This window comes from Vipera berus (genome assembly GCF_964194415.1).
Source record: "Vipera berus genome assembly, chromosome: 6".
Classification (NCBI taxonomy): domain Eukaryota; kingdom Metazoa; phylum Chordata; class Lepidosauria; order Squamata; family Viperidae; genus Vipera; species Vipera berus.
The window spans coordinates 61,783,645-61,810,876 of NC_138208.1; the positions used below are offsets into that span (position 1 = coordinate 61,783,645).

Genomic DNA, 27,232 nt, shown 5'->3' on the forward strand with positions numbered 1-27,232 from the left:
GTCAACTTCCCTCCGTCCAGTGCGCTCCCACAGAGAGGGCCTCCTCAGGGTGCCACCGGTCAGAGAATGTCGACTGGTGACCCCCAGGGGGAGGGCGTTCTCTGTGGGCGCGCCAGACCTTTGGAACCGCTTACCGGTTGAGCTCCGGATGGCTCCCGACCTTTGCTCCTTCCGACATGATCTAAAAACTTATTTATTTGAACAAGCCGGCCTGGTCTGATGGGTTTGGGGTTTTAACATTGATTTTAACTAATTTATTGCATCGGGCACAATTATTTAATGTTTTTTTAACTTTTGCATCTTGTATTTTTGATATTTATTGCCCTGTACACTGCCCTGAGTCCTTCGGGAGAAGGGCGGTATAAAAATCAAATAAATATAAATATAAATATATAATGCAGTATTGCAAAGCCAGAGCTGAGGCCTGGGAACTGGAGGAGCACTGGAAAAGAAGGGGGCTGTTTCTTGAACCCACAACCGAGGCCATGACCAAGCATGCCCCACTTCAGAGAGGAGAAGTTACAACCAAGCTGAAGACCACAGCAGATAAAGGGGATGAAACCAAATGGTTGTCTTTACCTTTCAGCAAGGAGGAAAATGCCCCAATGAAAACCCAGAAGCCGGCTGAGGAGTATAGTAGCAGACCTAACAAGCCAGGACACTCAAAATTTTATTTATATGCATCATTACAATAAACATCACACTAATAAGCTGGAAAAAACAAGGAAATGCTGTGTTTTATTTTTGAACAAAGCTCTGCATTGGCAAAAATCATCAGTTTGGGCCATTGTTCATCATGTCTAGCCATAATTGTGAAGTCATGCAAATCATTACCATCACTACCACTATTCTCCTATGGAACACAGGGGATCAGTAGGCATCTATGTAAAGTCTTAAAAACAGGACTCAAATGTCAAAGAAATACATGTAGAATTATTCTGACCGGAGGAACTAGTTGAGCTGAATGGAGCTCATAGTTTATACACATAAAAATCCATTTCTATTTATCATAAACATTCTTAATTACACTTAATTTTATTTATTCAAATCAAATCAGATACTGTCAACTCTTAACTAACTATGGATAGTTTACAAATAGTAAAAAAAAAGCCTGAACAAACCCCAAACGAGGGTATCTGAGTACAATATAAACAGAAAACAAAAATAGCAAATTCACTCAAGGGTCCCAGCTATCTCACAGCAAAGCCTGGGAGAACAAAATCTGCAAGGCTTTTATGGAAAGCAACAGAGTGAGAGCCAAACAGACCAGCCACCAGCACAGTTTGTAGAACAGAGGTGTTATATACGTAGTCATATTGAGGCATGGTCATCACCACTCAAACATTTATGTTTTCATGTAGAATACATTGGTGTAGTTCATCCTTCAGGTAAACTAGGGCATGATTGAGTGTCTGAAGGGCCTCTGGATCCAGAAAACGGAGCTGAGGGAAGTCTCCCTTGGCCATAGCTGCCACTTCTTTTTGAGCTATGATTGAAAAAACCCCTCAGATTGTGCATCATTCTTGAGCAGGGAAGTGCTTCTCCATCCAAGTGTACAGATGGAAAGTCCTTCGATGCAGAGGTCCCTAATATCCACAACTACTCAGGTTCTGTAGGATTGAATCGAACTCAGTTCTTCCACAACAAGGCCTGTGTAGTTTTCAAGTACTCAAGAGCCTCATTTTGCCAGTCTAAAGTCAAAAGATATAACTGAGTATCATCAACATGCTGATGATGATGCTGAACATCACACACCTCTTCTAATGGCTTCATGTAGACATTAAGCAAGAAGGGACAATATTAAGGTCACCCCACATAATAGGGTCTAGGGCAGGGCTTTTCAACCTTTTCACAGATTGTACCACTTTTAGGACATGAAAATATTTGAGTACCACCAGTGCTTAGCAAGGTGTCAAAAACTTGATGACTAAAAAAAAAGGGGGGGGGGAGATTTTGGGTTTTACTGATTAGATTCAGGTTCAATGTTAATGCTTCCTTCTACTGCAACAGAGGAAGTCTGTTCTTTTTCCTGTCTGCCCCTCACTCCCCCCCTTTTCTTCCCCACTGTGTCCTATTATTTGCTTTTGTATTTTTGTATTTTATTCTATAATCTAATAAAATATTACAAACTGTAGAAAAAAAGTAAAAAAGTACCAGTTTTAATTTCTTCGGTGGCTGTTGCTTTGCTGAATCACTTTCCCTTTGCACTGATAAATGTATGATTAATTTATCCATGTTTATTAATATGCACCACTATGAGCTAGCTGATGGGTCTTCAAACGTGGCACTTTTAAGACGTTTCAACTCCCAGAATTCTTCAGCCATCATGGCTTTTTGAGGTCCACAGGTCTTAAAGTTCCTAAGTTTGTAGACCCCTGAGCTAGCTGATTGGCCCTTCTTCCTCTCTCCCTCCTGATCTCTTTCCACAGTGTAGTAAGAACGCAATCCCCCCCCACAATCCCTTCTCTGTACCCTTAAAGACACAGGAATCAAGTGCAAAGCAAGAAAGGCTCAAAAATAAAGAAACATATAAACTCTGTTGCTTTTTTTCCTTTAAGCTGCCTCAGGAGTGTCACATGTCACAAGGTTGCAACTGAAAGGCTCCGGCAATTGCAAAAAGCTATAGCTTTAAATTAAGCTTGTTTACCTTCAAAGAAAACCTTCTAAAAGCCATAGACAGACTCAAGATAAGGGGGTAAAACTAATTACATTGGTTTAAAGGGATTAAACTTTTCCCCATTGTCTTTTTTTCTCTTTCCCGCCCAAACTACCTCCTTTTATAGCCTCTCCTCTCCTCCCCCCCTTTTTTTCTTCAATTCACCTCCAGGTCCCAGCTGCTTCCAGAAGCACCAATCAGCTGGAACCAATCAGCTGGAGAACTGCCGGCTCCTGGGGCTTCTGCCAAGCCCAGACAGTCCTGCAACTGCAATTGAAGACCACTCGGAGGTTTCAGCTGGTGCAGAATGCAGCCGCGGGAGTTGTGATGGGAGTCTCCCGATACTCCCGTGTAACGCCTCTTCTCTGCGAGCTGTATTGGCTTCCAGTTGCCCTCCGGGTGAGATTCAAGGTGCTGGTGATGACCTATAAAGCCCTAAATGGCATGGGTCCAGATTATCTCAGGGAGCACCTGCTGCCAGCATCAGCTTCCCATCGTCCTGTGCGCTCCCACAGGGAGGGCCTCCTTAGGGTTCCGCCGGTTAGGGAATGCCGGCGGGTGATTCCAAGGGGAGGGCATTCTCTGTGGGCGCGCCTGCCCTATGGAATGAACTGCCGGTGGAACTTTGGACTGCCCCAGACCTTCGCTTGTTTCACCGGGACCTGAAAACTTGGTTAATTGATCTTTCTGGCCTGGACCCAGGGGGTTTTAATTTAATTTTAAATTTTAAATTTTAATTTGTTTTAATTGTGGGCTAGTCTTAATTTAATTCTATTTTAATTGTATTTATTTGTATTGTTTAATTCGCCCTGTAAACCGCCCTGAGTCCTTCGGGAATAGGGCGGTATATAAAATCAATCAATCAATCAATAAATTGCCTGTCCCTCAGGCTTGGGTCCCTTCGACTCATTTCCCTCCCCCACTACACTTCTCTAGGATGGTCGCGTACCACCTGCCACATGGCAAAGTACCACAGGTGGTACGCATACCACCAGTTGAAAAGCCCTGGTCTAGGGGACAACCTTTTCTCGCTTGCCAGCACTGACTGGAGCTAACCATAAAAGAAGGATGAGAATAACCATAAAATGGTGTCCCTGCAGATGGTTCATAAGGATACTGTGGTCAGTGGTATCAAAAACTGCTGAGAGATCAAGAAACACCAGGATGGGTGCATCACCTCTATCCCGGCTCTACAATAGGTCATCAGTAAGGATAACCAAGGCTAGCTTGGTGCTGAATCCCAACTGAAAACTAATTGAAACATGTCTAGATAAGTTGGTGATAGGTAATTATTTTTATTGTCATTGTTAAAAATTCTGAGAAACAAATCCTTCTTGGTATATTATATAGATCTAGATGTATTTTCTGCCTAGCATTGATCATTGTATTACCTGCTTATGATGCCAAGATGCAAAGGGATCCTCATATTTATTGTGCTCTGATGATCTTGCATCTTTTATTGATGGGTGGACTGCTTCCTGCTCCTTTTTATATTGGTTCTTATCACATGCTTCCTGGAAAGAAACAAGTTTTCTCTGTTACACTGCATATTTATTCATAAGTATTCCTTCCCATAAATTATGTTCCTGTTTTTCAAATCTTTTAAGAAAGCTGTATTAATGTGACTAGTCCCATTTATCAGTAAGCACACCATTCAGATAGTCATACTATTTCTAGCATTTCAAGATGTTTTCTGTGTTTTCCCTTCCAAACAAAAATCTGAACTGCAGTTCTTCATTACTTTTTACTTTCTAGGACATTTTTGGGACTTTGGGGTCCAGAAACATTCTTGGAAATAAAAGATTATATTTGAGAGCAGAGCTCTCCTTTGCAGCATTTTATTTTCCCAAAAGAAAAATTCAGGGCTGCAAAAATATATAGACCCTTACATATTCTTTACATGGAATGTCAGAACCATGAATCAAGGTAACTTGATGGTGTCCAAGTAAAAATGTCAGGATTGAACATTGACTTTCTGGGGATCAGTCAATTGAAATGGACTGGAATGCGTCACTTCTCATCAGAGGAACAATATATCCATGGTAAACAAGAAAAATGAGAGTGGTCCTGGAGTAGCTGTCATTATTATTGATATTTGTTTAGGTTACAATAAAAATGATAGCAAGATCTCACTTTGAGTCAAAGACAAGGAAATAAAAACGACAGTAATCCATATCTATACTCTAACTACACATGCTGAGGGAATAGAAATTAATTCTGTGATGACATGCAAACCTTGCCCACAAGCACTTAAATAAATAGACTAATTCCTGGCAACTAGAATGCTAAGGCTGGAAATAAAATAGCATCTGAAAATTATGGGAAAATTTGGCTTGAGAGTATGAAGGAAAGCTGAAGAGGAATAAGATTCTTTGAAGAAAATTCAATATTTATAGCAAATATTGGATGGCACTACTTGCAATTGAATTTATCCCTGTCTTGGAGATGGCATTTGACAAATCATGAAAGATTTACTTTCTATTACTTTACCAGCTGATCTTTCCCCCTCTTTTCTTTATGATATTCTTTGACCCCATTTCCTGTCCTACATTATTGCTTGATGAATTGTTCTTTAACTATTGGTAGCTTTTCTGTTTCATTTAAGAACAGGTTGTTTATATTTTGCTAAAGAAACCTCCCTGGATTATTCTTTGTGCTCAAATTACCAGCTTGTGCCCTTTTTAATAAATATATTTATATAATATTGATATATAATATTTTCATTTGCAAGGATCACACACAGGCATACATGCACACACAGAGGGATCATTTTTTGACCTCTGCTTTACGTAAGGATAAAATGATGCTTAAACTAGGTATACAAACTAATTGGCTAGAATCTTTATCATATTATGTGTAACAATTCACACAGAATATATTCAAGTCACTAGAAGCCTGCCGTGCTTTGGAAGGCTGTTGTAGGAGATGACCAGGCTGAGCCCAAGGAAGAGGGAGGGGTCAAATGCATCACCAGCCTCAAGACCCTTTGTACCTACAAGAGATCTAAGTCCACCTTGAATTCTGTTGACTCTTATCTACTATCAATTTGCTTTGACTGTTAGTAGTTAAGATTCTTGTAGAGCTTAAGCTTGCAATACACCTATTGTGTACTGTGTTCGTTGCACACGAATGAAGATGAGGCGAGTGAGTTCAGCAAAGTACATGGTTTATTGCTTGCAGGATCTGAACTAGCAGCAATTTATACCTTGGCCCCTAGGCGGCAGCCAATAGGTTTGAAGTAACCCATTGCCGCCTAGGGGCAACCAATAGCAGCGCTGGAGATGGGTTGTCTGAGGTGCTGGGAGCCGTTAGCTAGCTCCCAGCTTAAACAGCCTTCCAGCCGTTACCATGTGTTGTTACAAGCAAGCCCAATACATTACACCACCTATATATTCATTTGAACTGCCTGGACTCTTGATTTCCTGTGCTTGACAGCTGTATTGTGAAATACTGTGAATCCATTTGTTAAGACTACTTTATCTGGGTTGCAAGAATTGGAATGACCATTGGTTGGCAACAGAAAGATTATTTATCTTTGTTTCTATCTAGGGGTTATCTGGAGTTTTTCTTTTCAAATAAGTTTAAGTTAAATATGGTAAGCCTCCAGTACTACCTTCTGAAATTAACAGCAACCAGTGAGGTTTACCAAAGCAGCGATAAAAATCTTCAATCCCAACTGAACTGCATATATTACAAAAAAGGGATCCGCTTACAAGAGTAACATAATTATCTCTAAAATAAAATATTTCTTTTTAGTATATTCATAGCAATATTTATGAATTGCTTTTTAATTAAAAAGGAATTGCTTATTATTTCATGTAGCAACTTGTTGCAATATCCATAATGAAAGGGAAACATGTCCCTAAATACATTGAGGCTGCTTCCATATTGAATAATGGTTGTGTTATTTTTTTTAAAATCATGCTCTTTCGAACAAAATCCCAGAAGCTGTTTTTTCTAAGCTCATGCACTTTATTTATTTTTTTATTTTTATTTTTATTACATCCGCCCTTCTCTGAAGACTCAGGGCGGCTTACAAGCTTAGCAGTAGCCTTCATTCTATGTATATGCCTGCTTGTTAGGGCTTTCACACACACCCCAAGCGGCATTATTACAAAGTCAGCTTATTGCCCCCAACAATCTGGGTCCTCATTTTACCTACCTCGGAAGGATGGAAGGCTGAGTCAACCTTGAGCCTGGTGGGATGCGAACCTGCACTAATTGCAGGCAGCTGGTGTTACTTAAGGAGGCATTAGCCCTCTGCTCCACCAAGGCTCATAATATGTTTTTATGTTTAGACATCTCTGTCAATCTTACATTCTTTGAGAGAATGGCTCTACAAAATCCTAGAATTTATGCCATTCTTCAGTAGGATTGAAGATCTCAACTCTTTGTTAATTTTAATTTATTTAGCTTTATATGACTTCTGGTTATGCTTTGTACCTGATTTCACTTTGGTCTTAAATCTGTTGGCACCCATTTATATGAGCATAAGTTCATTGCTAATTAGAAAAAACCCGGCTTTTTATAATGCTGGTAAATAATTCAGAACAGAGATTTTATGTCCAAATCACAAAATAAATTCGTTTCTTTGTAATAATACATACATATGCACCCTGAGACAGATTTCCCCACTCTGTAACAGATAATATGTGATGTTTTTAAAAATTAAAACCAGAACTTCACATAAATGGAGCCTTTCTCTCCTTGTGTGTCCAACATCTCAATGTTTGCTAAAACCTATATTTGGAAATGAATGTTTAAATACAAAGATCACTTCAATCATTCTGGTAGGAATTATCCCAAAAGGTTTAGGAAGTTCAGGAAAAGAAGCAGAACATTTTGCTTTGGAGTGCAGGCTGTCTCTAAGACATCAGCAAATATTTTAGGCTGAATGTGTTTTAGATTTTAAATTGTTAGCAGTATTCTTATATCTCTATACAAATTCAGTAATTGCATGCTTTGTGACAGCTGAAAGGATACATCAGATATGTTCCAGAAGATCGTACTATTTCCCTCTTTAACACAACAATAAGGGAGGGGCTTGTGATGCTGTGATAAGATTGAGAGCTATGTTGGCGGTAGAATATTCCACTAGAAGGGTCACCCATGCCATGCAGGTCTTAATGGAAAAACCAGACTAAGTGTATCAATCAGCCCATTTAATATGGCAAGAAAACAGAAAAGAATCTTATACTGGATCAGTCACCACCTAAGCCAGAAGAACCACATTTATTCAGACTCAAATATCACTGAACAATAATAAACAGATCAAATTTATTTATTACCAGCAATAAAATATTCAGGGATGCAGAAGAGATTCAGAAAAATTGTGAAAATACGATTGCAGAAGAAACTCAGATAAGAACAATGCTAATATAAAGGAAAAAATGATAATGTAAAGGAAATGATAGCTTAGGAGAAGTAACCACACAGTCCTTACAGGCAGTACTGAACTAAACTGAACTGACACCCTGATAAGAATTAAAAGAAAAAAATATGACGTGCAGAATTACTAGTAGAAAGACAAAGACTGCCAGATTTGAAAGACCTGACAGCAATAATAAAGGATATGAATAAGGTGTATGCAAGGATTAAAATAGCATATATCGAAGAAACCAGTCAGCTTGCCAGCTGTACAGCTGAGGTGGTTGGAGAAGAACTGGGTGTCAGAATTAGAACACTAAAACCAAAATCATGTTCAATCTCAAAGTGGAAGATCAGACTGGAGGCCAACATAAAGAAATTAAGATCAGATACGAGTAATTTAAAGAACACAAAAGAGCAAAACTGAAGAATATAAGGATTAAGACAAGCTTAATAAAAAATATGGCTTAGCACCTGAAAAATTGAAGAAGCTTTGGAAAACATAAAGCAAGAAATTACAGCAATAGCAGGGAAAATTGAATGCTATGAGGCATGGATCATCCAATTTAAGCAAAATCAACTATTTCAATCAGACCAGAGGTGATTCTGCCAAAGTATAAGTGGCAATAGAAATTCTGAAAATGGAAAACCAAAGAAAAAAGATAACAATCCAGTTTTGAAAGGATCTGTGTGAAACTCAAAAAGACTATAATAAAAATGCTAGATAGATAAAAAAAATGTGAAGATAAATTTAGTAAAAATCAAATGGAAGACCTAATAATAATAGCAAAAATGGTTAAAAATCTAGTGAAAAGGATTTAAAACTGGATATCTTCTGGATATGATTAATTGCATTGCTTTTGCCCCAAATATCTGAGTAGCTTACATTCAATTACAGCTAAATAACTTAATGAAGTCTTGTATAAAGGAAACATCAACAAGTGGTTAATAACTGGCAAAACTTATCTGATTCAAAAAGACCTGGCAAAAGGGACATAACGGGAAATGGTAGGCCAATAACATGCTTGCCTGCAATATTTAAATTACTCATAGGCATAATAGCAGGCAACATCCAATATAATTTAGGAGAAAATAACATATTTCAAGTAGAATAGAAAAGAAATAAAAGAAAAAGCATAGGTACAAATGATCTACTTCTGATGAATAAAATGGTTTTGGAGAATTACAAAAAGCACAAAAACCCAGTTTAACTGGCTTTTGCTCTGCACTGACCATAAAATCACATTTGATACATTGCCACATAGTTGGATCATCAAATGTTTGGAAACTGCTGTCAATACAAACATTAGAATATTTATGGAAAAAATAATGAAACCATGGAAGACAGAATTGTTGGAACCAAAAAAAAAGGGTTTGTCAACTTTAGGAGAGGCATCTTCCATAGTGATTCATTATCACCCTTCTTTGTCATTGATTTAAAAAAACAAAAACAAATCTTGGCTACCAAAAAATGCTAATAAAATCTCACCTTTCTTTTATATGGATGGTTTGCAATTGAAATCTTGTTTTTGGCTGCTGAAGAGCAAACTATTTGTACTAATCCAAGCAAGGCCAGAATGGGAAATGATTCACTGCAGATTGTGCAGTGTGCAAAGAGGCAGAAGAAACAGATCATATACTCAGCTTGTGCAAGAAGATTGCACAAACTGATTATAAACAGCTATATAACACAGTTGACAGAATGTTTCACTGGAACATATGTAAAAATTATCACGTGCCAGTAATGAATTATTGATGGGAACACAGAGTAGAAAAAGTAGTTGAGAATGAGTAGGTTAAAATATTGTGGGATTTCAAAATCCAAACTGATGTCTTCTTTTTTTTCCCCTAACACACCAGATTTAACTGTGATGGAAAGAAGAAAATGTGGATGTGGAATAGAAGAGAAAGAATTGGAGAAGATCACAAAATATCTTTTCAAGATCTGAAAATTGAAGCTGAAAAATTATGGTATAAACTGGCCCTGGCAATTCCAGTAGTTATTGACATACTTGCCATACCAAAAAATCTTGGATGATACTTATAAAATTTGCACATTTTCAAAATTTTCATCTGTCAGTTGCAGAAGGACACACTGCTTGGATCTGCACATATACAACAGTGATACATTATGACATTCTAAGTTCTTGGAAGGGACTCAATGTAGATGAAGGCCAACCCAGCTAAAGAACTGGCAGCTGTGACTTCACATTGTTACAAACAGATAACAAAGACAAAGTATTACAAGGCTAGTACACAAATAAAACTTGCATGCAAAGCAGATAGCAACAAGTCCTGGCAATGGCTAAGAGCAGGAAAGTTGAACAGAGACAGTGCAGTTAATTCTGGCTGCACAAGACCAAGCCTTAAGAACAAATGCATACAAAGCCTGACTTGAGTAGACAGCAACAGACAGCAAATACTGCCTCTACAAAGAAGCTGAAGAAGCCTAGTCTGCTTTTGCCAGATCACACAGAATGGCATAACAAAATAGCAACAATTTTGTATTGGAATATCTGCAAGAAATATTTATTTTTTATTTACTGTTAAATTTATTTGTCACCCATCTCATATCAAATAATATTTGGCTGCAAGCAAGAATTGGTGGGACCACAATAGACAGAGTAATAGAAATCGAAGAACTAAGATGCTCTGAGAGTTTAGAATTCAAACAGAGAATAACATCACATATTTAACAACTTTTGATAAGAAAGACGAAAAGCCGAGATAGTGGACATGGCAGTATCTGGAAACAGCAGAATAGAAGAGAAAGAACTGGAGAAAATTACAAAATACAAAGATCTGCAAATAGATGTAGAACAACTGTGGCAAAATAAAACAAAGTTAGTGGCAATATTAAGAGAGTGCTGGGTGCAGTCCCAAAACATCTGGACACCACTTGAACATGGCATTGACAAAAATCATCACCAGTCAATTGCAAAAGGCAGCCTTATCTGGAACAGCTTATATCATGTGACAATAGCTTTAATACCATCAAATGCCTAACCCTGGTCCTAGAAAAAAATGCCAAAACCAGTCAAACATCTGCCTGACTCTGCAATTAATCATCATCATTAAAGAAGAAAAAAACACCAAAAAATGACATCTTGTGATCAACATAGTGCATTACACTGACAGTTGACTCAGTGGTGGGATTCAAATATGTGAACAACCAGTTCTCTGTGTGGATGCCACTTCCGGAACTCCATTTGGGCCTGGGCAATAAAAAATTAGCTACCATTTCTGCCAAACTGGTGCAAACCAGCTGAATCCCACCACTAAGTTGACTTCACCAAACCAGATCCAACTTGTTAATGGAAGTTTGCATTTTTATTTTTAAAATTAAAAAGGATTCTTATTATAAATAATGCAGTTCTGGTTTAGTTCATCTCTTTTCAAATTGATCTATCTCCCAAAATGGGAAAGGAAGGGTTAAAACCTCTAGTCACATGCCTTTACACTACAAGACAAGGAGTTTACATTACAGAATTGTTTTGTTTTTCCCTCTTTATTCCCAGGAATGTAATATTCCCTTTTTCTTATAGGGAAAGAATAACATGCAGGGAGTCTAGAAGCTGAGTCATGACAATTGGGAGATTTCATTTCTTATCTAATCTGGATAGGCTCATTAGATGAATAGGCAGAGAGTCATTGGGATGTAAATGTTCCAACTCCCAAGTCCTTTACCTTAGGTGGATCATTAAGTCTGACGAACCTGGTGAGCCTGTGAAGAGGACTTAATCTTCTTGTAACTGATCAAAGGGCAGCCTAAAAAATAGGGGACAGTTTGGGTCTGAGGCCTCCACCTCCATTGTGGGAAAGATTTTGAGATGGTTTCTCAAACCATCTATCTTCCCTGTTCAAAATGTGAACATTATTGTCCTCAAAAGAGTGTCCTTTTTCTTCTAAATGAAGGTGTACTGTTGATTCTGGTCCTGTGATGTTGTTTCACCTGTTCTGGGCCATCCTCTTGTATGAAGGCTGCTTGGTTTATCCAATGTAGAGCTCTGAACACTCCTCACTGCACTGGACTGCATACACATCATTACTTTTCTTATGTTTTGGTGTCCACTCTTTAGGGTGGACAAGCCTGTGTCTCAGTGTGTTGGTAGGCTTGAAGAACACAGGTATGTGATATTTTCCAAATATTTGTTTTAGCATCTCTGATACACCAGCTGTGAAAAGAATGACCAGGTTATTCTCTTAGTTAGTCTCAGCTCAGTCTGCCATTTTTTTGTTGAATCCAGACACTGATTTAATAAAGACCGAATTCGGATAATTCTTAGGTGCCTGTTTTTCGTTTTTTGGCCCCCTCTGGAGTGGGGATGTTTTCTGCCTTGTGAGGGAGTGTCCAGATATGGATGGTGGGAGTCACAGCAGATATTGGTCTCCCTGTGTGGGTTTTCTTTAGATCTCCAATCTGTCCAATCTCTTCTTAAAAAGCTCCAGTGATGGAGCACGCACAACTTTTGGAGGCAAGCTGTTCCACTGATTAATTGTTCTCACTCTCATGAAATTCTCTTTAATTCTAGGTTGGATCTCTCTTTGTTAAGCTTCCATCCATTACTTCTTGTCCTGCCCTCTGGTGCCTTGTAGAATAGGTTGATCCCCTCTTCTCTGTGACCATTCCTCAAGTACTGGAAAACTGCTATCATACCTGGCCTATTTTTTTTCTTAGTTGGACTAGACACAGCCAGTTCCCACAACTGCTCAACGTATGTTTTAACTTCCAGTCCCCTAAACATCTTTGTTGTTCTTCTCTGAACTTTTTCTAGAATCTCAACATGTTTTTTGTATCATGGTGACCAAAACTGAATGCAATATCCAAAGTGTGGTCTCATCTCTGCAGTATAAAGTGATATTAACACTTCACATGATCTTGATACTATCCCTCTGTTGATGCAGTCTAGGACTGCATTGGCTTTTTTGGCAGTTGCAGCACACTGCTGGCTCATACTTAAGTGGTTATCCACTAGGACTCATAGATCTCTCACACAATTACTGCTGTTAAGCCAGGTACCACCTAATCTATATAGGTGCATTTGGTTTTTTTTGTCTAAGTGTAAAATCTTACTTTTCTCATAACTGAACTGCATTTTGTTGGGGAGGGCCCAGAGTTCAAATCTATCAAGATCCTTCTGGATTTTGAGCCTATTTTCTAAAGCGTAGGCTGTTCCCCCTGTTTAGTGTTGTTTGCAAATTTGATGAGTTCCCCTTCTTTCTCTCAACTAAATAATTTATGAAACTGTTGAAGGGTACTGGGCCTAAGACAGAACCTTGAGGTACCCCACTGCATGCTTCCCTCCATGTAGATGTAGTTCCATTGAGGACTGCATGTTGAGTGTGATTAGTCAGCCAGTTACAAATCCATCTGATGGTGATGCTGTCTATCCCACATATTTCTTTCTTACCAAGAAATAGACTGTGGCCAATTTATCAGATATGTTACTGAAGTCCAAGTATGCTATGTCCATGACATTATGCTAATACAATAATTTAGTCACTTTGTCAAAGAACACAATAAGGTTTGTCTGGCATGATCGGTTTTTGACAAAGCCATGTTGACTTCTGGTAACACCTTTGCTTGTTTTTGTGTTTGCAGATCCATTGCTTGAATATCTTTTCCAGGATCTTCCTAGGTATTGCTGTCAGGCTGATTGGTCTGTAGTTTCCTGGATCCATTTTTCTCCCTCTTTTGAAGTTTGGGACCATATCAGTTTTTTCCCAATCCTCTGGTAGTTCCCTGGTTCTTGAAGTTTTTTGAAAAATATGGTTCAATGGTTCCGAGATCATGTCAGCCAGCTCCTTCAGAACTCTGGGATGTAATCCACCTGGTCTTGGTGATATGAACTCACTTAGCGTGGACAAATTGTCATTTTAAAGTTTCAAAAACACTTGAAAGTTTTGTATCATGAATTGCTGATACCATGCTCTGACATACGATTTGATACAGTTTAAGTCTGAATTGAGCTTTTCATTCCAAATCAGTGAATTTGTTCTTTCATTCTTTCATGGAATACTTTGTATTTTGTGGCATTATTTGTTTTGCTGTATGACCTATATTTCTGCTTCAGCTAATGGATACATGGCTGATATTCTCTATCAGATTCTCAGAGTCTACATAAAATGTGTGCTTCCTTCCTTCAGGTTGTCCAGGTTCTGAAGCAGCTGAGAACCCCCAAACCATAATGTTAGCATATTCAGCTGGCATGAGCTTATTTTTTTATATGTAAATTTTATTGGTTTTTCTAAGGGTGGGGAGGAAAATGAAGGGATAGGGTGTGGGGTTGGGATAGCAGGAATGTTGGGGGAGGGGTTAGGGTTTCCCCCAATTACATTCAATATTTAGCAAATAGCATATTGTCTGGGTCGATATATATCAATAGAAGTAGTAAGAATAATGATTGATAACAGTAATAGTTATAGCAAATTATAGTAAACAATGTTAAATTTTCAATCTATAATATTTTTCTTAGTAGAATAAGGTCAAAAATAAGTATCACATTCCTTTCTCTCTAATTCGTTTATCTAGCCATTGATAAAATTTATTCCAGGTTCTATAGTAGACTAAATGCTCTTTTTCTTTAATCTCTAAAGTTAATCTATCCATTTCTGCATAGTCTTAATATTTTCTTGATTAGCATCTCTTCAGTTGGTAAACTTTCATTTTTCCAATATTCGGCATACTTAATTCTCACTGCTGTTAATACATGTAATATTAAATACCCAGTCTCTTTATCATGTAGAGATCAAATTGCCAACATACGCTGGATCATGGAGAAAGCTAGAGAGTTCCAGAAAAACATCTACTTCTGCTTCATTGACTATGCCAAACCCTTTGATTGTGTGGATCATAACAAATTGTGGCAAGTTCTTAAAGACATGGGTGTACCAGACCATCTTATTTGTCTCTTGAGAAACCTATATGTGGGCCAAGAAGCAACAGTGAGAACTGGACACGGAACCACTGATTGGTTTAAAATTGGGAAAGAAGTCCGGCAAGGCTGTATACTGTCGCCCTGCCTATTTAACTTATATGCAGAGCGCATCATGAGAAAGGCAGGGCTAGATGAATCAAAAGTTGGAATTAAGATTGCCAGAAAAAATATCAACAATCTAAGATATGCAGATGATACCACTCTAATGGCAGAAAGTGAAGAAGAACTAAAGAGCCTCTTGTTGAGGGTGAAGAAGGAGAGTGCAAAAGTTGGGTTGAAACTAAACATTAAGAAAACCAAGATCATGGCATCCGGCCGTCTCAATTCCTGGCAAATAGATGGGGAAGAAATGGAGGTAGTGACAGATTTTATTTTCCTGGGCTCCAAGATCACTGCAGATGGGGACTGTAGCCAAGAAATTAAAAGACGCTTGCTCCTGGGGAGGAAAGTCATGGCAAATCTAGACAGCACACTAAAAAGCAGAGACATCACCCTGTCAACAAAAGTGCGTATAGTCAAGGCTATGGTCTTCCCAGTTGCAATGTATGGCAGTGAAAGCTGGACCATAAAAAAGGCTGAGCGCCAAAGAATTGAGGCCTTTGAACTATGGTGCTGGAGAAGACTCCTGCGAGTCCCTTGGACTGCAAGATGATCAAACCGGTCAGTCCTAGAGGAGATCAACCCTGACTGCTCTTTAGAAGGCCAGATCCTGAAACTAAAACTCAAATACTTTGGCCACCTAATGAGAAGGAAGGAGTCACTGGAGAAGAGCCTAATGCTGGGAAAGATTGAGGGCAATAGAAGAAGGGGACGACAGAGAATGAGGTGGCTGGATGGAGTCACTGAAGCAGTAGGCGTGAGCTTAAATGGACTCCAGAAGATGGTAGAGGACAGGAAGGCCTGGAGTAACGTTGTCGCGATGGGTCAGACACGACTTTGCAGCTAACAACAACAACAACAACTCTTTATCATAATTGGGATCTATCATTCTTAACAAAAATAATTCTGGTTTAAATTATATTTGTTTTTTAACCATCTTCCCCAACCATAAATGTATCTTAAGCCAGAACCTTTTAGCTTTAGAACATGTCCACCAGAGATGATAATAGGTATCTGGTTTTTGGCTGCATTTCCAACAAACATTTGAAATATTTTTAAACATTTTCACTATTCTCACTGGTGTCATGAGCCTTGGTGGAGCAGTGGGCTAATGCCTCCTTAAGTAACACCAGCTGCCTGCAATTAGTGCAGGTTTGCATCCCACCAGGCTCAAGGTTGACTCAGCCTTCCATCCTTCCAAGGTAGGTAAAATGAGGACCCAGATTGTTGGGGGCAATTAAGCTGACTTTGTAATAATGCCGCTTGGGTGTGTGTGTGAAAGCCCTAATAAGCAGGCATATACATATAATGAAGGCTACTGCTAAGCTTGTAAGCTGCCCTGAGTCTTCGGAGAAGGGCGGGATATAAATGGAATTAAAATAAAAAAAATAAAAACATTTTATACAAATTTTCTTTATATGATACAGCTTCAGTTAATCTAGTATTTGTATCCCATAACTTTTCCCATTTTTCAAGTTTTAGTGACCAACATTTTTTGCCCAAATTATCATTGTTTCTTTAACTTGTTCTTCCTCCATCTTTAGATTAAGCAGAAATCTGTAAAGTTTTTTAATCAACTTCTCATCTGTTTTTAACAATATACAATCGAGTTCTGTCTGTTCATTGTAGAGCCCTGTTGTTTTCAAGTCTTTTTCATATCACGTTTGAATTTGTAAGTATGGCCACCATGCTAAATCAATACCTTGTTGATATAGGTCTTGTCTAGATTTCAATCTTCCTTCATTATCCAATAAGTCCTTATATGTTATAAGTTTATCATAATTAATTAAATTTGGGTAAGCAAAAGCTTGCATTGTTGAAAGCCATTCAGGTATCTTAATACAAGTTTTTTCCTTTATTTTTTCACATTCTAAGAGAAGTGCGTTTCTTATGGTATGGTTCTGAAAATATCTATGGGCTTTATTCTTCCCATATCATAAGAAGGCATGCCCGGCTGGCATGAGCTTATTGTGGAATGCAGTATTTGGTTTGTCTAAACAACATTCACATAGCCCACAGTAGTCATTGTTGACTGGAATTTTAGCTCCAATGCTTTTTAGCAAACTTGAAATGAGTATCAATAGTAATCCTTGCTATTTTTCCATAAATCCCATTTTTATCTAATTCTTTTATGATTTGGAAGATGCGTGCAGTTCTTTAGAAAATGTTCTAAGGAAGTCATTCTGGATGCATTTATGCTGTGCTCTTGAGAGTGATTTTGACAAGGATGGCCACTCTTGGGAATTTTACTGTGATCACTGATGTCAATCTTCCTTATTTGAAGACTACTGTATATTTGTGCATTGGTGGAGCCACAGAGTTTTGGTAACCTTTCTTAACTGATAGATTATTTACTTTTCTTATAGAGGTCTTCAGAAATTTATTTTGAGTAGAATTTGAATGTGTCTCTAGAATCTCTGTAATCAGTATTTCACTATGATGAAGAGAGCCAAAACGTTTGATATACAGTATATAAAACAGCAAGAATAGTTCAAATCAGCCCTGAATCTTTAATAAAGTATTCACAGAAGTATTTTAACTCTGGAGAGAGATGAGGAAGATGGCTACCTAAGACTGCTAAGGATTGATTTAGAAATATTAAAACTAGTTGGTACTTGAATTAAAAATGAATTAGCCTTCTAGCATTGGTACTGAGGGTATGTATTATGGTAGCATGTATCTAGCCCAGCACATAACCTGCTGTTTCAAATCAGTTTTCTCCAATGTTTTGGGCTATAAGTCTCATTGTCAATCATCAGACCAGTAGCCATGCTTTCTTGGGATGGTTGATGTAATGATTTAATGCCACTAGGGAGCCCTGTGTTAAGGCTTCTATTAAAAAATTGATGAAAGGAGGAAGAACCAACTACGAACAACTAATGAAAAGGTTGATGGGGTGGCTAATTTCATGGCAAAAATCACCTTACTGGTTTACAACTTTTACAAACCTTACTGGATTACATTTTTTTCTTCTACGCTATCATAAAGACTGACCTCTCTAAAGTTTACTTGTGATCCTTTCTTGGTTTCTTCTCTCAGAAATATCTGTTTGTTTTTGGAGATGGAAACATTCTTGTAATACTCCACAAGTTTGTTTAGTGATTGAAACTTTTCGCTCCATAGAAAATAATTGCTGTTTGTGTCCTTCATCACTTTAAAATGCTGGACATCCTCTTCATGCCTGGATACCAAGGGAGAATACAAAACATTTGGCAATCCAATCTAATTTTAAAGTTACAGTATTCATTTGAACTCTGTATTAAGTTTTCCAAATTGGCATACTTGAGATGAAGAGCATTATTTGAATTATTTGTAAAAATAATACCTATAATTATTACTCTATATCATTCTTCATAAATGGTTCCAGGTGGTTTATGTTTTAAAGTTTGAAATGCACTAAATGTATTAAAGTTAATGCCATTCACATTAAAACTACAATATTTTAAATTTTAAATGATTAAATTATTGAAAACCAGGCAGAAAAGCTAGGTCAGTGGTGATGAACCTTTTAGAGACTGAGTGCCCAAACTGCAACCCAAAACCCACTTATGTATCATTGGTCCCAGGTGGGCGTGGCCCATTGGGTGGGCGTGGCTGAGGTGGTAATGGCAGACAGGGTGGGACTAAAACGTTCAATCAATCAATTCCAACCTTGCGAGATCTTTTTTTTCCCCATGTGAAGTTGAAATTGATTGATTGATTGAATCTTTTTTTTTTTGCACACAGCAGTGGAGGCTTAAAGCGAAAAGGTTTTATAAAACCCAGATGAAGGCCTAGGACTGGGGCGATGGCACACATGCCCACAGAGAAGGCTCTGCGTGCCACCTGAGGCACCTGTGCCATAGGTTCGCCACCATGGAGCTAGGTCTATACTATGTTTCCCCGAAAATAAGACCTGGTCTTTTTTTTTGCCTCCAAAAGAGGCACCAGGTCTTATTTTCAGGGAATGTCTTTTCCCCTGTCTCACAGCGGTGGCATTGACAGCCCCGCCCACTCAGCCCACTTCTTCTGCAGCCACTCACCACCGCTCATGCACATCACCGCCAGCCTCCATTTCGCTGCCAGAGGCCTTCAGGAAAGACTTCTGCAGCTAAGAATGAAGCTCCAGATTGACTCACCCTCTCTGTAATGTAGTGGATCCGACGTAAGGAAGAGACGCCAGCCGGAGTACAGGTTCAGCTCTTTATTGAAGGGGTCCGTACTGGCGAACAAGGGCTACCTGGCCTCCTTATATAGCCGGCCAGGTAGGTAGCTAGCCAATGGGGTTGGTCCTAGGTTTCCCGCCGAAACTAGGTTTTTCCACCAAACCGTCCAGGCCAACGCCCCCTAGTGGCTGCTGTTATGCAGGTGACCTGTACCTGGATACATAATACCCCTCCCCCCTTAGAGAAGAGCCTCCCTCACAACTATGCAACAAAACACAAATATCTACAATGTTTAACTATATACAAATACAGCGAGGTTGATGGGTCACTTGCACACATAGTCCGCTAGGTATGCTGGTGTCCTGTGGGGCCTGGTGGATCGTCTGAGTGGGGCTTTGCCTTGGGCCTGGTCGTCTGGCTCACGGTGCTCCTGAGCTGGGTTGGGTCCGGCCGCCGGATCCCCGCTGCTGCCGATGCCCTGATGCTGCCGCAGGGTCAGCTGAAGGAGGCCATCCTCCACTTGTTCGGGGTCCGTGCAGTTTTCGGTTGGTCTGGTCTCTTCTGGGGTGTGGTTATCAGGTTGGGCGAGGGTGGTGCACTCAGGGGGCCTTCCTCTGAGCTGGTTGATGTGTCGTCTGATGTGTCGATCCCCCTCCACCCCCACGATGTAGGAGAGAGGCCCAGTTTTCTCAACCACTGTCCCCGGAATCCATGGGTATCCCGCCCCGTAGTTCCTTACCCAAACCAGGTCCCCCACATTGAGCACCCTAGGTGCCAAGGGCTTCCCTGTCTCTGCTGCCACTTGGTCGGGGTGCAGCCAGTCAAGCTTGGTGATGAGGCGCTGCCCCCATCATAGTTCTGCTGGGCTCTTCCCTGTGGCCACACATGGTGTGGTGTGCTGAGCAAGCAAAAATTTTGCCAGTCGGTGATGCCAGTCCCTGCTGATGATGCGCCAGAGAGTGTCCTTGGTCGTCCTTACCATCCATTCAGCTTGCCCGTTAGTCGACGGGTGGAAGGGCGTGGAGGTGGCATGTCTAATCCAGTTCACCTTCAAAAACGCCTGGAAATCATTAGCGGTAAACTGAGGCTCGTTATCAGACACAAGTACGTCCGGGAGGCCGTGTGTGGCAAAGAGGGCCCTGAGCAACTGGATTGTCCTTGCTGAGGTCATGTTGGAGACAGGGACTACCTCCAGCCACTTAGAGTGGCTGTCTACTACTACTAGGAACAGTTGACCCTGGAAAGACCCCGCATAGTCAATGTGAACACGGGACCAGGGCATGTGTGTTGCCTCCCACCTGTGCACGGGGGCGTGGGGCATCTTTGGCCTGGATCTCTGGCATGCGTAACAACCCTTGACCCGTTCCTCAATGTCCTTTTCCAGCCCTGGCCACCAGAGGTAACTCCTGGCCAGTGCTTTCATCCTAACCACCCCCGGATGTCCCTCATGTAGGGACTCCAACACTCTGCCCCGGAACGCTGTAGGAATGATGACCCTGCTTCCCCACAGGAGGCAACCCCAGTGTGTGGAGAGTTCGTGCTGCCTGGTGAAGTACGCCTGGAATTCAGGCCCCGGGGACTTGTCCTGCCAGCCTGTGCAAACCCACGAATGTACCCTACTCAGGATGTTGTCAGAGGCTGTCTTGGCTGTGATGTCCCTGGCATGTACTGGGCATTCTGGTAGTTCCTGCAGAGCTAGGACCTGTGTTGCTGGGGCCGGGTCTGGTTCTGCGGTGTCTATGGGTAGCCTACTTAGGCCGTCTGTGTGGCCCATCTTCCCTGGCTTGTGCACCAGCTTGCAATTGTAAGCTGCAAGGAAGATGGACCACGGGAGCATTCTGGGCGATAGTATTTGGGGGGGTCTGCTTGTCCGTTGTGAACAGGCCGAGCAGTGGTTTGTGGTCTGTGTAAATTGTGAACTCCCTGCCGTATAGATAATCATGGAACTTTTTTACCCCTGCCACTATTGCCAGGGCTTCTTTATCAATTTGGGCGTAGTTCCTCTCTGCTCCAGACAGCGTTCTTGAGTAGTAAGCAATTGGGATTTGAGCCCCATTAGGCTCAAGTTGGCTTAGTACAGCGCCCACCCCGTAAGGGGATGCATCACACGCGATGCATATGGGCTTTGATTCTATAAAGTGTGTCACTGTGGACTTGTCAGACAGTAGTGCCCTTAAAGCTCTGAAGCTTTGGTCATGGACCGTGGTCCAGGCCCATGCTGCCTTCTTGTCCAATAGACTGTCTAGTGGTTCTGCGATGGCTGCCTTGTGTGGGAGGAATGTGTGGTAAAAATTGAGCAGGCCCAGGAATGCCTGCAGCTCTGCTTTGTTCCTGGGTGTGGGTGCCAGCTTGATGGCCCTTACTTTGGACTCTGTGGGGTGGATTCCCTTTGCATCTATCCTGAACCCCAGGAATTCTGTTGAAGGGACCCCAATACTGCACTTCTCCCTCTTTAATTTGAGGCCAGCAGCACGCAGCCTGGCTAAGACCTCCCTTAGCCTACCTGCCAGTTCCTCAGCTGATGCTCCTGCAATCAGGACGTCATCAAAATAGGGGCAGACTCCTGGGATGCCGGCAGCTACCAGTGTGGTGGATGCCCAGCCGGCTCTCAAAAAATCCAATTTGTAATTGGGTCGGGGCTCCAGTACCTCTCGGTGGTGAATCTTCCGGGCGCAGCTCATGGATCTCTTCTCGGGGTCGGCGGCTACGACAGACCACGGCTATGTGGCCTGTCTTTTTGCAGGCCCAACATGTGGTCGACCGGAACTTGCAGAGCATGCGCACGTGGTTTCTGCCACAGTCTGCGCACTTCTGTGAGCTGTCGGTCGGCCTGGGCTTGTCCGGCCGTCTGTCTTGTTGGTTTGGGGCCGCCTTCCGCTGAAGGAGGTCAATGTTCTGTTCGTCCTCCTCGTCCTCAGCCGTGGCAACCTGCTGGTGCATGGTGCCCGTCTGGCTGCCGGATCTGGATTGCTGGACGGCCCCGCAGGCTGCTTCGTGGGTCAGGATGGCGTCCTGGGCTTCCTGTAGCGAGACCTCGGCCTTCGTGAACAGGCACTCCTGCAGCCTCGTGTCCCGTAGGCCGCAAACCAGTCTGTCATGCAGCCACTCCTCCAGGTTTGAGAACTTGCAGGGGCCAGCAGCTTCCTGCAGGGCGGCAATGTAATCGGCCCCTGACTCGTCAGGTCGCTGGTCCCTCTTCTCGAACCGCGACCTCCAGGCCAGCATGGACATGCGAGGCTGGAAGTTAGCATTCAGCTTGGCGACGAGGTCCCGGTAGGAGACGGCCTCGATGGGCTCCGGGGAGAACAGGTTCGCGGCGACCTCGAGGAGTGCAGGGCCGCCAATACAGAGCAGGGCCGCCACCTTCGAGCTGTCCTCCGAGATCTGGTTGAACCTCATGTACAGCTTGGCGTGCGACAGGTACCGGGCCCACTTCTCTGGATGGCGGGTGTCGAATTTGCGGGGTTGTCCTGTTCTTGCCATCGTTCCCCTGCCGGTTGCTGTGGTGGCTGGTCTTGGATCTCGATCGTGGTGGCCGGGGCCGGTCGCAGGTTGCTCGCGGTGGCCGGGTTGCGGTTGCTGGCGGTCGCGTTGAGGGGGGAGGAAAGATGCCTCTTTTCCTCCAGCATGCGGTGCATTCCCCTAGTGACTTCAGCTCTTTTGTCGGCAGTATCCCATCCTCGTCGCCACTGTAATGTAGTGGGTCCGACGCAAGGAAGAGACACCAGCTGGAGTACAGGTTCAGCTCTTTATTGAAGGGGTCTGTACTGGCGAACAAGGGCTACCTGGCCTCCTTATATACCTGGCCAGGTAGGTAGCTAGCCAATGGGGTTGGCTCTAGGTTTCCCACCGAAACTAGGTTTTCCCGCCAAACCATCCAGGCCAACGCCCCCTAGTGGCTGCTGTTATGCAGGTGACCTGCACCTGGATACATAACACTCTCGCCTCCATTTCGTCATCAGAGGCCTTCAAGAAATGCCTCTGCAGCTGAGAATGGAGCTCTGTATTGATGCACGTGGTGACCCCCCAGCCTCCATTTTGCCATCAGAGGCCTTCAGGAAAGGCCTCTTCAGCTGAGAACCAAGCTCTGGATTGAAACCACGTGGGTCAATCCGGAGCTCGGTTCTCAGTTGGGGGGGGGCACCACGTGCATCAATACAGAGCTCCATTCTCAGCTGCAGAGGCATTTCGTGAAGGCCTCTGACGGTGAAAGGGAGGTGTGCAAGAGGTGGTGAGTGGCCACAGAAGTAGGCCAGTGAGGCAAGGCAGGTGTCAGGGCATAGGAGACCTGGCTGCAGCGGTAAGCAGGTGCAGGGAACGTAGGGCAGCTCCACCCCCACTCCTGCCCCAGCTTGATTTTTAGGCATGTGCCTTGCCCTAAAACTAGGGCTTGTTTTTTGGATAGGGCTTATATTAGGTCCACCGACAAAAATCAAGCTAGGTCTTATTTTTGGGGAAAACACGGTAAATGCTTGATATCTGCATGCAGAGGATACCACAATCTGGGGATGATGACTGAGAAGGTCTGAACTCAAGTCACCACTAGAGAAACTGGTAGTTCTGGTTCTGGAAATGGGTTAATGAGTAATGAGGATATATACAAAAAAGATATTTTCTCAAGTAACTGAGGCCTAAGCTAGTTAGGATCTTATCCGACCCCTAAGTTGGAGTGGGGTAGGGAGGAAAGATCTGCTTAGAAGACTATTTTGTTCAGCACCTCATGATTCTCTACTCTCTCCATTCCTCTTTACCATCTATATAAAATCACTTGGGGATATCATCCATTAGCATGAGGTCTGGTATCACAGTGATGATACCCAGCTATATATCTTGCCCTGGTGCCAGATGCATTGAACTTCCTGGAGGCTCTTATGGATTGGATAGAGTGGAACAGATTTTTACTGAATCCTTCCAAGAAGAGTAACTTTGGTTTTATAGACCGAACGATTCCAAGGAAATACAATTTTTGACTTTGAATGGAGTTGTGTTCCCCACTCAGAGATGTTTTTTATTTATTTATATTTCACAATTCTTAACCACCAATCTACCTCAGATTCACAATTTGGGTATTCTCCTGGACTCACAGCTCCTGCTTGATGAGCAGGTAGCAGTTGTGGCTAGCACAGCTTTTGCACAGCTGCTCTAATTGTGATCAGTCTTCAGGTTCTTACTCATGCCTTAGTCACCTCCCTACTTGTGTTATTGTAATGAGCTTTACATAAGGTTGCCTCTGAAAAGCATTCAGAAGCTACAGTTAGTACAAAATGTAGCAGTCTGGCAGTTATGGGTATATCCTAAAGTACTTGAGTAATTCCAGTATTTTAAGAGCTGCCTTGGTTGCTGGTTGACTTCTAGGCATGATTCATCAGTTATTTTTATGTCTCTAAATGGTTATGGACTGTCATCTGTTGCACTATGCCCTCCCATATTCATCTGCCCATCTGATCAAATCAAAGAGCCTCATCTTCTAGTTCCCATCATTATAAAATTGTTCCCTACAGAGCCTTGAAAGTAGTCATTCTAGACTGCTGCCCCATTCTTTGCAATTGTTTGCCTTGAAGATCCGGTCTGCTCCTGTCTTCTTAAGCTTTAGGGCAGAAGTCAAGATCTGATTGTTCAGTCTAGTCCAGTAGGAAGGTATGTTGTGAATGAAAGTTGGAGTCCAGCAGATGCACAACCCTGCATTTTTTGATAATTTTTGTTTATATTTCAGGGAAATACTCTTTATTTTTATGAGGGCTTCACTTATTTATCTTGCTGTAGTAAGTAAGACACAGCTTTATGACTGGGGAGATCTGAATTTTAGAATATCTTAGGTAGAAAGACAGCTGGGTGACCTCAGGTCACACTCTTAACCCTAGGAAGCAGCCATGATAAACCGCTTCCAAAAATGTTGCCTAAAAAAAAGCTACAGTGAATATATGATTTGATCATTCATACCATTTTCTTTAATTAAATCTTATACAAATTTATAGCAAGTTATTTGGGTAAGATTATCATATTTGGACAACATAAATGTAGACGACCACTAGATGGCAGAAAAGAATTAGACTCTGAAAAAATTATAATTTCTCTGTTGCCATTTTGTGGTCATCTTGATATTTGCAGCTGGGTTATAGTAGCCTTATAAGCTCCACATGAGGATTTAATTAATTGACTTTGTAATAATGGTAAGATGCTTTTGTTTTTTTAATTATGATTTTAAAAAGTTATACTAGCCTGAGCTTCATACAGGTCTAACATTGAATGGATAGGTTCAAACATCATATTAAGTAGAAATAAATTACATTGTAGAATGCTCATAATCTTTTTACACTTGAAAGCATGCCCTTGTTTCTGTGTATTTTATCTTTATATAAGAAAAGTCTGTTATGAAAGGAAAAAGAATTGCTTCATAGTATTATTGATTGTGTTTGGGAGCATTTGAAAGACTTAAAACTTAATTCATGAAAAAATGTTCTGCCTGAAATCCTGGAAGTTCCATCTCATAGGTTTATGAAACCATGATGATAGCTTCTTCATTTTTGTTGTTCCTTTATTCATTTTTTTGACTGACACTTGCATAGCAAACAAAACATAGCAGAGGACTAGACAGTCTAGTGGTTATGGCACCAGGCCAGAAAGCAGGAGACACTGAGTTCAAGCCTTGCCTCAACCATGAAAGGCTTCCAACCACCAATAAACACAATTCAGTCAAGCACCATATTAAATATGGAATTATTGGGCAGTACTTGCTTGATGTAAAGCAACTCCATTCTCTCAAATTTGCAGCTGTTCCAGTCTGAAATAGGTATAGGTAATTTCCACCCCACTGGTTTCACAAACAGAGAGGGAAATCTGTTTTAACAGGCTCTATCTATTTGAAATAACAAGGCTACTATATTTGGACTGCAAAAATCTGGAAGCTCACTACATGGGAAAGAAGACCTCTTTCATAGACATCTTATTATTATTACTTATTATTACTACTGTGTTTGTGTCTTCAAGTCAGTTTTTGACTCCTGGAGACTGCTTGGATGAGCCCCTACCGTTTTCTTGGGAAAGTTTTTCAGAAGTGGTTTTCCACTGTCTCTCGTATTCTCCTAGAGAAAATGGTTTCATGCCTAAGGCAGCACTAGAATTCAGAATCTCCCAGTTTCTAGTCTGATACCTTAACTAGTACACCAAACTGTGAATTGTGAATTATTTTACATGCAATGTAATGTTAATTTTCTCAATCTGTGTTTAATCTCCACCTAAAAATTGCATTCTGCCTCTGGCAAATTAGAAAATAAGTATCTGCCAGTACAGAATGTTCCATGTAGTAAAGGAATTAAAGTTAAATTACAATATATTTTAATACAACAAATTGAATAGAATTCTATGCTACATTGTCTGCAATAGATTAATGCAGGTAAATTCGTGGAAAGATTTAGTTTTAAAATATTTGTAGCAGCTTCTATTTGTTTGCTTTGAATTGTTTTTCTGATTTAGGACTGTTTGGTATCTGCTTTTAGAAATTTTTGGTAAAATATATATTTATATGTTTATATAAATGTTTACTTAAGGGAAACTCCACTGAGTGATTTACAGGTACCTTTCAATAAGTAATACATAATACTAAATACTTACTACTCAATTAAAATGTATTGGATTATATTGGTGAGTGTTGGAATATTAACATATTTTAAGGGCTAGATTGAAAAAACAACTGTTATGGGCCATCCAGAGGCTGTTATAATGATACAGAACATGCCTTGAAATTAATAAATGGCTGTTGCATACACAGAACAAAACATTGCTTTAAGATATCTATCAAATAAAGCTCTCTGCATCCCAATGTCCATCTTTCCCATATGGGAGAAAAGGAGGAGGAAACTTACATGACAGAGATAGAAAAATCTCCTGGGGAGTTCTGGCTAGCTCGGACTATGAAAGCACCAACTCCTTTATCCCTGAGCATCGTCTCAGCCGTGTGACGGGATACTGTCTCTTGGAACCAGCTGTCAAAAGCAATACATCATAAGTGACTATAACAGAAAATCAAT

The 27,232-nt window shown here is 41.1% G+C and overlaps 1 protein-coding gene across 1 annotated transcript in view; it reads right to left on the reverse strand.

Moving 5' to 3' along the window:
• GRAP2 (GRB2 related adaptor protein 2) overlaps positions 1-27,232 on the reverse strand; it is a 40,275-nt gene that overhangs the window by 6,599 nt on the left and 6,444 nt on the right. The window contains exons 3-5 of the mRNA XM_081330887.1: positions 27,068-27,187; positions 18,055-18,241; positions 4,048-4,170 (exon numbers count right to left, since the gene is read on the reverse strand). Of these exons, the coding sequence (XP_081187013.1) occupies positions 4,048-4,170; positions 18,055-18,241; positions 27,068-27,187 (430 nt within the window). The remainder of the gene's footprint in view (positions 1-4,047; positions 4,171-18,054; positions 18,242-27,067; positions 27,188-27,232) is intronic.